The sequence below is a fragment of the Dunckerocampus dactyliophorus genome, chromosome 11 (assembly GCF_027744805.1).
Source record: "Dunckerocampus dactyliophorus isolate RoL2022-P2 chromosome 11, RoL_Ddac_1.1, whole genome shotgun sequence".
Lineage (NCBI taxonomy): Eukaryota > Metazoa > Chordata > Actinopteri > Syngnathiformes > Syngnathidae > Dunckerocampus > Dunckerocampus dactyliophorus.
Window position 1 is genome coordinate 1402957 of NC_072829.1, and position 12720 is coordinate 1415676.

Below are 12720 nucleotides of genomic sequence, written 5' to 3' on the forward strand. Positions count from 1 at the left end.
AACAAAGTTGTGGAGCGGGGCAATAATGCTTCTTCCGCCGCGTGCGTCTCAAGGGCAAAAAGCTACGGCGCCAAATGAAGACTGCTCGCTAACACCTTCTGTCTCTTTTGGCAAAGCCTCGTCGCTGCCGCCGCCGCTGCTGCTATGCAAACCTCCCTCCCTCTCTTTGCGCGTGCCCTTTTCTGATTTTCAAGAGGATTTTCTATAAGATGCGCCTGCTGGCGGAGGAAGGTGACGTGCTCCGCGGGAGCGACGGCATGGAGACTCTGTGACCGAGCTTGGAGCAGGAATATGCGGCACTGTCGCCCTCCCTCCCTCCCTCCCTGTCATGCGGTGGATATCTACATGAGCAGCATCCTCCGGTTCCTTTTATTTCGTTCCTGGAGGATTCGAACATCCGTCCGGAGGGAAGAAAGCACGTCACGGATCCGCTTCGTGTGATCCGGCGGACGGCAGCTTTCAAGTAAAGTTTGCACAAGTCCTCCTTGTAATAATCACCATTTTGAAGCGGTCATGGAGCGTGTCATTGACAGGCGGATAACGTGAGAGTTTGATGGCCGTTTCAACTTGGGACGAAGATGCCACCCTGGAGCGGAGACTGGCGAGTGAAAGCCGGGATTGAGCGTCTTTGATCGGTCACGGAGGACACGGAGACATCTTTGGATTGGTCCAAAAATATATATATATATATATTATTTTACGTGGCCCTTGGACTCCTGCGCACAATGGGGATTATGCTCCAAGTTATTCTAGGAATGTTTCAATTCCTGCTGCTCACCAGAATCCCCACATCCCATGCCAAGGTATGTATGTATGTGTGTGTGTATGCGTATGTATATATACATATACACATATATATATATATATATATATATATATATAATATATATGTATATATGTTTATGTTTATATGCATGGATGCATTCAAATATGGATGACCTCTAAAGTGCCTTTGATGCTCATTGTCCACACATGGATAACGGCTGACAAAAATTTGTATGTGAGCCTTGAATACGTCATCCTTATGGTCAAGCACGCCAGCAGCTGTCGCCTCTGACACCTAGAGATAGTCCCTGTCATCCCTATCCATCCCCACACGTCCTTCTATCCACTGACGAATGTAAAACTGTCAAATGTTAAGCAATTCCTCCCATAGGAAACGATAGAAATAGAAAAAATCTGTTCCAGGGTCAAGCTGTGGCCAGCATGGCACTTTACAAGTGGAAAAAGAAGTCAACCACCGTCGAAAGAAGCAACCACATTTCAGATCTGCGACTTTTAGAGACGGGCACACGACATTGAAGCAACGTTGATAAATTGTTGAATTAGCTCATGACCTTGAGCAACGCAAACACAACGTGCTTTTGCTGGCGTTTATCGACTGCCGGGTTGTGGCGTCGATCTGACCGATGGATCTTGGTCACGTCTCAATGTTCCACATTTGAACCTTTAATGAAACTTATTTTTGACATGTGGACTCAGAATTAGTAATGATAATAAAAGTACAATCAAATTGTCCCAATTTACAAATACATCTATTGTGTTTCAACGTCATGAATGTTTATTCCACGTTGTATCAATGTTGTGTGCCCGCTGGGCTGTTTTATGAAGTTGAAGTCTCTCTCCAGTACCCAGAGCTGCCAGTCGACTTATACATGAATCATTACATTTGTGAATACATGAGTTTGGTTTCCCCTGGAAAATAATGTGTTTACATCATCCTTATGGTCAAGCACGCCAGCAGCGGCCACCTTTCACACGAGAGATAGTCCCCATCTATCGCTAGACATCTACAGTGGTGTGAAGAAGTGTTTGCCCCCGCCTGGTTTCTTATGTTTTTGCATGTTTGTCACACTTAAATGTTTCAGATCATCCAACAAATTTAAGTTTTTAAATGAAACTTTTTATTATTAAGGGAGAAAAAAAAATCCAAAGCTCCATGACCCTGTGGGGGGTAAAAGTGCCAGCGCTGGAAGAGACTCATTGCAAGTTATCACAAACGCTTGATTGCAGTTGTTGCTGCTAAGGGGGCCCCACCACTTATTAGCTTTAGGGGGCCATCACTCTTTCACACAGGGACATGTAGCTTTGGATTGTTTAATGATGATATCCCTTAATGATAAAACGTTTCATTTAAAAAGTGCATTTTGTGTTGAGTTGTGTTGTCATTGACTAATATTTACATTTGGTTGATGATCTGAAACATTTAAGTGGGACAAACAAAAAAAAGAAATCAAGAAGGGGGCAAACACTTTTTCACACCACTGTATATCCATCTGTAAAAAAGAAGCAATTATTGCCAAAGAAAATAATAGAAATAGAAATCATCTGTTCCAGGGTCAAACTGTGGCCATCACAATGCCAAGTGTAAAAAGAAGTTAACCATCGTAAAACAACAAAACGCTTTTGCTAACACATGACCTTGCGTGTAGCGAGCGAAAGAGTCCATCCAGCCGCTTTGAATGTGAGTCATGTATGCTTTTAAAGTGAAATGGAAATACAGTCGCAGTGTCGCTCCCTCGCTATAGTCCAGTTGATGATGGCTGTTTGGTGGTAGACTAGCGGCTCTTTTAGTCAAAACGTAAGTAAACACAAGTGATATGCAGTATTCTGGTCACTAGGCGGCAGTAATGACACATTAGCTTAAAAGTCATGAAGGCAGCCGTGGCATGTCCCACAATATAGAGCGGGAAAAAAGTTCTCCTATTTCGTGTGGAAGTTGTAAGTTTTTGGCTTCTTGTGTTTAGAAAAAATACATTTGATGCTAACTGCTAGCTAGTGGCTGTCTGGAATCCCTGCGGCATAAGTTGCACAATGTGATGTAAACAACGAATAATAGGAGTGTCAATTTGACATAACTGGTGTTATTTCTTCCCTAATAATATGAAAAACCGTATTTAGAAAGTCATAAACAGGTTGTCTTTGCTATCGCTACGACAATATTCAATTTATTAACACTGAATCCTATATTGCAGAAATTCATGTAACGCGGTCGGGTCTGAAACCAATTAACTGCTATAAACGAGGGACGACTGTAGTCATTGTCCAGTAAAACCCTTAAAGGATACGCCCACATTTACATTAAGACACCAGCGTCAGTGGAGCCTTGGTTAGCGTCATTAATCCCTTCCAGAAGGTCCGACTCAAACCGAAACGGACGCTAGCCAAATCATTTTTTCCCATAAGAGATCTTGTGAATCCATTTTATCCGTTCCAGAAAGCCAAACATGTTAACACAAAACATGCTTTTGTAGTTTTACATGCAGAAAACAATTGAAGACGTTATTCTTGACGTGATTGTTCCCAAAGACACGCCGTGGCAGCGAGATGCCACACGGACACCACCTTCCTGTTTTGCTGTGCATTATTTCTTGAATTCCATAGTGTTTCTCATCTCAATAACCCAAAATGGAGCCAGAGGAAGTTGCACATGGTAGCGTTTTGATAAAGAAGGTGAGAAATATTCCTGAATTCAAGAAATAACTCGCAGCAAAACAGGAAGGTGGTGTCTTGCTGCCACGTGGTGTCTTCAATGAAGGTAAAAGTAACCGTAAATGTTCATTTATCCATTTCATTCCTCCTTGATATGCATTTAGAATTGTTTTAAAACTATAAAAAGGTGTTATGTGTTTACATTTCTGAGAGTCAACTGCTGATGACCTCGTAGACGGGGCGACGTAATGTAGCTGCCATTTTGTTAGCTAGCTAATATGATGCTAACAAGGAAGGACGTTTTGTGATTTAAAAAAATAAATAAACACAGCTGGACTACGGCAGTGTATTGATAAGGCAAGAAAACTCACGCCATTTTGTACGCTAACCAGAGATTGCACGCAAACCCAGGCAAAATTGTTGCGTAAATGTTCTATTTTAACAAGTTGTTGGTGAGACTCAGCCCCAGTGTTCAAAAATACCAACTTTTGTGTCATATCTACTGAATCTTGAAGGACGTAAACCTGACCAATACTGAATACGTGTGGGTTTTTTATTGAAATAATGTTATCTCAACTGCTGCAATGCTAAGCTAACTGGCTAGCGACACACCGTTGGTCCTACACCGTTACCCCACGGGATGAACAACTATGTATTGTCTTCTGGTTAAAGCGTCCACATTTGTGCGTTTGATGATCATTTCCGGATATCTGTGTCGCTAAACTGCCGGCTAAGAAGCAGTGTAGCAGATGAGGGTTTTCCTTTGATCTGGCAACGGCCAACATGGTTCTAATTCATGGTTGTGTAACCAAAATACAAAGAAAACACTGTTTATCAAGCACTGATGTCAAAGTCAAACCACACAGATGACAAGAGTGTGTATCATTTATTGATCAGACGCCGTGTGTCTTTGAAAAGGTTCGTATCCTTTGAGGCGACGTGTGAACTCATCTTCAACTCACACTCGCAACCTGGCCAGCATGTTTTTTTTATTTATGTCTGGAGACATGGACCAGGCAGTGATGGGAGACGCTGTGGGATCCAGACTTTTTGAGCTGCAGTATATTTGCTCTTTGTTTTACTCATTCATGAGGCCAGACGCTACCTACAAGCCGTTTTTTGTCCTCCCCCGTGTGATGTGTGCAGATTGCTTCAGACATGCTAGCATATGTGTACTACACATACAGTTGTCCCGTGCAAGATAGATAGATAGATAGATAGATAGATAGATAGATAGATAGATAGATAGATAGATAGAGACTTTATTCATCTCCAATTTCCAGCAGTGCTGCATAAATGTTAGAATAAACTTAATCCCTTAAAATTCAAACCAAGCAAGATAAGAGAGATAAGGAAATAGAATAAGAATAAATAAATCAACAAATAGAGAACAGATACATAACAATAATAATAATCTGTTGTGTTGAAAAGCCGCACGGCGTGGGGGAGGAATGATCCGTAGTCTTCCAGTGGAGCAGGACTGTGATAGTAATCAGCCACTGAAACTGCCTTGGTAGTAGACTATGGTCTATTATTAGTCCAAACATATTGAAAGGCAAGTGACATGTAGTATTGTGGTCACCACGCGGCAGTGATGACTGCAAACATGGAGACATTAGCTTACGTTAAATTAGTCAGGCATGTCAGCCATGGTGTGTCCCACATGATAGAGCGTCTGTCTCGAGTCCCTGCAGCAGGAGAATTAAGCAATGTGATGTAAACAAAGCATACTCAGAGCGTAAATGTGACTATAGGGGTGTTATTTCACGTCTGCAGGGCTCTAATGATGTTAAAAACCATATTTAGAAAGTCCTAAACAGATTTTCTGCGCTTCAACTACGAAAGTATTCCATTTATTAACATTGAATCCTATCGCAGAAATTCATCTATTGCGGTCGGGTCTGGAACCAATTAACCGCTATAAAGGAGGGACGACTGTACCCTCAAAGTTTTACAATCATTAGGCAAATAGTCAATGACTCACGAGCCATTCGCTTGGAACGGGGTGTCCAAAGTGTAGCCCGGGGGCCTTTTGCAGCCCGTGCCTGATTTTATTTTTATCCGTCCTCGGCACATTTTAAAAATGCAATTAAACAAGAAAGCCAACAAAAACAACAGGAAAAATGAAAAAAGAGCAATACTCTTACGAGAAAAAAGAAGAAATATTAGAATGAAGTTGGAATATTAATATTTTAAAAATTACAACATCACAACAAAAAATTGTACAAGCATAACGTCGTAATACCATAGGAAAAAAAATGTCACTTCTGCGGTAATTTTTGCAATATTAGTAATAAAACAAAGAATCAATGTGCAAATTTCGGAGAATTAGGTTGGGAAAAAGTTGTGGTCTTACCAGAATAGCGTCAGCATATTTTGGAAACAAAGTCTCAGTGTTCTGGAAAAAAATTGGACGGACAATTGAAATATTTGTACAATTGGAAAACAAGCAAAAATGGAAACATTTATTTATTATTTATTTACTGTATGCTAAACTTGAGAAAGGGTTTAAAATGGAGTGGGAAAGAAGGACAAAGACGCCCAAAACTTACCACTTCCACACCGAGTGGGAGGAGATGTCGGACATGCTGTGGCTGACTTCATGCAGTGTGACCGTAATCCAATGCTTCTGAAATAGCAGGGCGGGCCCCCCCGGGCGGGTTGGGCGGGGTGCCTGAGAGGCAGTGAGGACTTTGAATACCAGTGCAGACCTGCCAACGTGTATGAATTTGTCGTACTCAGCATGCAATTTGACTCGTGAATGCGCTCGGATGCTTCACGGCTCCCATTTTGTTGCATTTCGCTGGTTTCAGTTTCGAGTTCAGTCTGTACAGTGCACATAAATAAATACATATCAGTTTCTCAATAGCATTTCAAATCGGGAGGGGCGGGAAAACATTTGTGTCCCCCAGTGGGGGCATGACGGAAACTAATAGGGAGCCACTGCTGTAATGGAATGTCATGCCTCAATAAGGGACACTACTGACACCTGCTGGCCAGAACGCTGCACACACGTTTGTCTTTCAATATTTGACGACCGATACGTCAGTCAGCCGCAAAAGAGCGGTCATTCATGAATTCAGTCATTTTGGAAAAAGCGGCGGCCATGTTCTTCAACGGATATTGCGTGCGCTTGCCTGTCCCCTCGAGGCGCGCACCGAATTTTGTGGCGATTCAGCGAAACATCCAAAAGTTACAGTGGGTGGCTTATGGGGGTCGAGCTTTTCGCGTTGAGTAACAGCGCCACCGTTTGGTGCGTTTGCCAGGAATATAAATAGAAAATGTCACGTCTCTCTTATTACAGATGACTTTCCACCAGCACACGTGCGTGTGTGTGTGTGTGTGTGTGTGTGTGTGTGTGTGTGTGTGTGAGATCATCCTCGTGTGAAGTTTTTTTTAAAAACCACGACGGTGGAGACGTTCTGTCTCCAAATGAAAGCCACGCATTGAAGTTACAAACACAAAAGGCAGTGTTTGACTTTGGCTGGGGGGCCACAGCATGCGTTATGTCAGAGAGCTGCTCACTAAGATAGTCACCTTAACGTGTGCGTGTGTGTGAAAGGGGGTGGGACTGTTTAAAGGGGTTTGATTGAACAAAGTCTACATTCCCTTGCAAAGTGGCCTTGGTCCTTTTCACACACGCACACACAATTGGACTTTAGTGTGTATCAGAGTTAAAGTGTGGGGGCTCCCCCCACACTTCATGAATCACTACATTGTGTGTCACACATCCCTGAAACAGTCCATCTCCTTGGGAAATAATCTGTTCCAGGGCCAAACTGTGGCCATCATGAAACCAGTCTAGTGTTTTTGGTGGGTTTTTTTAGTTCTCATTCAAGTGTAAAAAGAAGTTAACCACTGTAAAACGTAAACACAACACGATGTCGTGGGTGGTGTTGCTTAGGCGTGGGCCGGCATGGGGTTCCTGTTATGATAACTTTGGGAGAAATGGAAACGAAAACAAACAAAAGTGACTGTTGAATAGTCATTTGTACGCAGTATGCTAGAACCATACAGTCAGTTCCAGACCCGACCAGCAATTTCCACAAAGTAGGATTCAGTATTATTCAGTGGAATATTTTTGTAGTGATGGCGTAGAAAACCTGTTTACGATCTTCTTAATACGTTTTTAACATGATTAGAGCCCTCCAGACATGAAATAACACCCCTATGGTCACCTTCACATTAGCATTACCCAATATAGTAGACATAATCAGAGAAAATAAGACATTTTAGACATAAATAAGACAACATAGACTCACATGTTGATCTGAAACATTTAAGTGTGACAAACAAAGCATAGAAAAAAACAAATTAGGGAGGAGGCAAACACTTTTTCACACCACTGTAACGTGCCTTTCAATATTTTTGGACTAATAACATGCCCTAGTCACCTACCAAACAGCGATTATTTATGAAAGAATTTTTTTTTTTTTAAACACGATATAGTGAGGGAGCGATATTTGAACCGCGGTGTAGCGAGGGACGGCTGCAGATGTCCTATCCACAGGCCATTATCGTCTAAATAGCGGTATTGCCTCCAGCCAGGCACGGTGGCGGTATAGCGTCGTGGTCTGGGGGCTGCATGAGTGCTGCCGGCATTGAGGAGCTGCAGTTCATTGAGGGGAAACAAAGCACGATCCCCTGCCTCGGGAAAGCGGGCCGCGTGGCAGTTTTCCAACACGACGACGAGCCCACACACACTTCCAAGATGACGGGTGGATCCAGTGCTCGACGGATAAAGCTGTGAGGCGTTCTGACTTGTGTTGCCAGCTGTTTAGACAATAATGGCCACGCGTTGCCTCACTGATTGACCTTTTATTCCAGTAGCACTCTCACTATTTGCCACCGGGTGACGTTACTGAGGGCAAAGGTAGCAGGTACGACTCACAAACCTCCCGCTGACTTTGCACTCCAAGTATTTTAGTCACGTCCTCCCAAATCTAATAACAGACTGTTACAGGAGGAGATCTGAAGGAGCAAAAGCACAGCAGTATCAGGATGCGTCCATCCTGTCATTTGCAGTCGTAATTTACACGGCTTCTCATGTTCAAAGAGGCCGCAGGCGAAATAGAAATTCTTTCATCACTTTCGACGCGCTTGATTTAAAAGCATGCTTTGTGTTGGCGAGGAGCGGGAGCACGGCCACGCCGCATGGAGAGAGCGTTTACTGGAGCATTTTGTGTGTGCTTTGCTAGCATTGTTGCAGTTCTCATTTATGATGCATACTTTCAGGATTAGCTCTTTTTGCTGTTGATTCATTCCTATTTTTATCCATACGATGAAAGCATGTATCTCCTGGTCAAGAAAAACTCAAGCCAAATTGGGACATACGTGCATTTCACTGGAAAGCGTCGCTATGATCATTCTACGGACACGTATGGCACACAAACGTTTGGGCACCCCTGACATTTCCATCCTTTTCATGAATGAATCATCGGGAGAAACTCCTGCATTTTGACACATCGCATAACGGATGCACATGGCAATATTTCAGCAGGGAAATAAGGTTTTTTTGGATGAACTCGAGATGTGCCGTATGCATGACAACAAAATTAGACAGGTGCAGAAATTTGGGCACCCCTGTCATTTTGTTGACTGGTTATTTGGAACGCAAATTGAGCTCATTAAGTCTAGTTTTTCCTCTTTGAATCTCCCGTGAAGATGGGCAACATGGGGTCCTCAAAAATGCCATCAAATGACCTGAAAATGAAGATTGTTCAACATCACCGTTTACGGGAAGGCCACAAAAGGCTATCTCAGAGATTTCCACTGTGAGGAACAGTTATTGTAGGGGTCCCTGACTGATTTATCAACTTTGCTTAAATATGTTATGCTATGTATAGTTTGTTTGTTTATGTTCTACATGGTTCCGTTTTTCAAAATGAATGGTAAATTCACAAAAATGACATTTATAGTTGATGGCGCCACCCATGATGAGCTAGCTCTCGCTGCTCAGCCTCATCTCCGGAGGTGATGCCATTGGAGTGCTGTCCTTCAGCTACACAAACGTAGCGGTGTACGAGACAGAGGATGTTTACGGTGATTGTAGCGAAGATACGAGCCACGTGTCAGTCGTTTTCGAGGAGAAAAGAAGGGAGAAACATTTGGAGATGAAATAGAGAACTTGCAGGAGTTGGACTTGAGCCTTAGGACGTGGAGATGAAGAGTGGTCACAGGAGGCGGTCCCTCACCTTTCGTACATTCTCAGCGACAACTACACATATACACATGCGCACACGTTTAGTAACAGTAAACATCAGGTAAAATCTATGGAACAGAAGAAGAGTCTGTTCGACTTTTCCCTGACAGAGAAACTAGAGCATGACAGTGTGAATACCTGACGCCAACTCACACTCAATCCACAGTTTTGCCAAGTTTTTGCCTTTTGAAGGCTGTGCTCTTCAACATTTGATGAACAGCCATTTCACTTGAATGCTTCCTTGCTGAAACATTTTTTTGTTTCACTCCCATTCCTTCTTTTTAGATTTTGAAGCTCTGAAAACATGAAACGTGGTTTAATATAATACAGTACGTGCGTATTGTGCATTAAGAGACCCGAAGTTCATAATCCTTATCCTTTATTTACTGGACTATTTCTCTCCCACCAGCTGGCTCATTGGCGGCCCACGGACCCGTCCAAATCCAGAGAAGGTACGTGGACATAATTCCCAACATCATGCCCCTCCCGCCCGACCCCGACCCCCCTAATGAGGCGAGCTGTGCGTTGGTGTCTCCTCAGTGCGACGGTGGCTGGAGGTGTACTCACAGAGCAGCTGTGAGCCTCGAGAAACCTTGGTGGAGGTTTGGAAGGAGTTGCCGGGGGAGACGCATCACCTTTTTGTGCCCTCCTGCGTGGCGGTGAGGAGATGTGGAGGCTGCTGCGCGGACGAGGCAATGGAGTGCGTTCCCTCGCTCACACACACGGTCACGATGGAGGTAGAATAATATTGTGCACGCATCATATCCATGTTGTAGCTGGCAGTCACCACGTGTGTGTGTTGTTTGTGTGTGTAGCTGATGAGGACTTCCTTCATGAGGCATGAGCTCACCGAGTTGTCCTTTGTGGAGCACAGCCAGTGTGAGTGCCGGTAAGAAAAACACACTCACACACTTCAATGACATGGCAGCATGTTTACACTGTTGTGTTTTTGCAGAGTAAAAGCACAGTTCCAGCCAACGCCAACTACAAGGTAATCATTTGCTTTATCACGTTTCACCTTAAAGCCCGAGCGCATGACGATTCAGTTAATTGGATACAAAAAGTAAGCTTCATTTCCATGTTTTCAGTCTCACGGGTCCCACAGTAGTGAACGTGGACGTGTGTCGGCCAAAATGGAGCTTAAGCTTAACATGCCTAAAATATTCAAAGTACGGTGATAATAATAAATAAAAGTCGGACACCACTTGTATGTTACACATTTTAGTGTCATTTTTGACTCGCTGGCTGTAGCCCACCCGGAATGGATCCGCGACCCACTTTTGGGTCCCGATGAGGGGCGTAACGATTCATTCACTGATTTGTATTCCTACGATTCAGCGACATCGATCTGGGTTCTCAAGTTTCCATTCAGGACGACATATATATCGATCCGACGTCGTTTAAAAGGTAATCAACCGATTGAATGAATACTAGGAAATAAAGCATTGAATTTCAGCACACATGCACATCCATGAAACATGTCGGTCATGAATGTGAATCCACACACACGCATACACACGCGCGCGGTGCTGGCAGAACAAATGTGGAGTGATGACATTGAGACTGTGGGATGGTTGACATGACTTTGTGCTAGCCAAGATGTGACTGACTGTGACTGCGTGGTTGAGTAAGTGTAACATAACATGACGTATAATATGTTCATGCGACTGCGTTGCACTGTTGAAAGTAAAGCATTCATCATGGCAAGCTGTACCGCCCACTGTTCATCATTTTTTGTAACTCATTGATGCTTTATTCTTAACTATGTCAGCATTATTAATCATTTATACTGGATTCCCTGACAAAAAAACAAGGGGAATCCAGAAAGTTCAGTTGTCCGGTCGCCAGGTATTTAGTTCACACTCAAACTGGTTGAATTTTTGGCTAAAAAGTTACTGAATCGATTTAAAGTCACTGAATCGTTTCGGATCGTATCGTTCTAAGTGAGCCGATAGTCCTTGAATCGCATCAGCATCCATGAATCGTGATCCGAATCAAATCGTTATCAAAACGAATCGTTCCGCCCGTCGTCCCGAGCCACCGGTTGAGAACCACTGGTCTATAGTCCATACAAATGTTCCTCATTTGGACTCACGGTGGTGCAGCATCACCACCATCAGCATGACACAAGTCCAGACTCGGGTGGATTGAATCCAATTTCAACATGAAATCCTGATGACAGCGTTGCGTCGGGAGCACGTGAGCGTGTTCCCACATAGGAAGCGCCTGCAGCACTAGAAGTACCAAGCACACTATCATATTTATGTCGCCCTGCTTCCTGTTTGGATGTGGACATAAATAAAGAATTCCAATGTATGAGCGTGGCGTGTGTGTGTGTATACCTTTGTTAAATGACTCATTTGGGGGTTTATGGGTGAGTCCTTCTGCTCTGTGCGTCACACAGCCGTAAAAACGTGTTCAAGTTAAACACGTGTGTTTGAATTTCTCCTTCTGTGTAATGTTCTGCATCTGCATGAGTGTGTGTGTGTGTGTCCCTCATGGAGTTAGCATCTGTGTCACTCCCTTCCAGCCTCCCCTGGGGGCTGCCCGCATCCTGTTGTCACCATAGTAATGATTTTATCTGGCCCGGCCATGTGCTCGCACACTCGCACTGATGGGGCGCAGTCACGCATCCATCAGCGTCTATTAAGGCTGCACTGGCGAGTACATCGTGATAATGCTGCAGCCATGCTTCTCATTTAGCTTGTTTACTGGCAATGTTTTAAGGAGCTAATTGTAACATTCTTGTCATACAAGCGTAAAAAGAAGTTAACCCGTGTTAACATTGAGACAAAAACCCGATGAAGGATGTCTTTGCATTACAGATGTGCGTTGTCCTTCATTCAATATAGTTGTTACTTGTCATACAAGCGTAAAAAGAAGTTAACCCGTGTTAACATTGAGACAAAAACCCGATGAAGGATGTCTTTGCATTACAGATGTGCGTTGTCCTTCATTCAATATAGTTGTTACTTGTCATGCAAGTGTAAAAAGAAGTTAAGCCCTTGTATATTATAGTATTGTAGTACAGTTGTTATAGCGCTTAATTGGTTCCAGACCCGACTGCGTTAAATTAATTTTCACGA

At 43.4% G+C, this 12720-nt stretch overlaps 1 protein-coding gene across 1 annotated transcript in view; it reads left to right on the forward strand.

Annotated features, from left to right (window-relative positions):
* The window catches only part of vegfba (vascular endothelial growth factor Ba), a 24634-nt gene continuing 11914 nt past the window's right edge, over positions 1–12720 (forward strand). The window contains exons 1-5 of the mRNA XM_054792164.1: positions 1–803; positions 10044–10086; positions 10175–10371; positions 10450–10523; positions 10590–10625. Coding sequence (XP_054648139.1) covers positions 726–803; positions 10044–10086; positions 10175–10371; positions 10450–10523; positions 10590–10625 — 428 coding nt within the window. The 5' untranslated portion in view covers positions 1–725. The remainder of the gene's footprint in view (positions 804–10043; positions 10087–10174; positions 10372–10449; positions 10524–10589; positions 10626–12720) is intronic.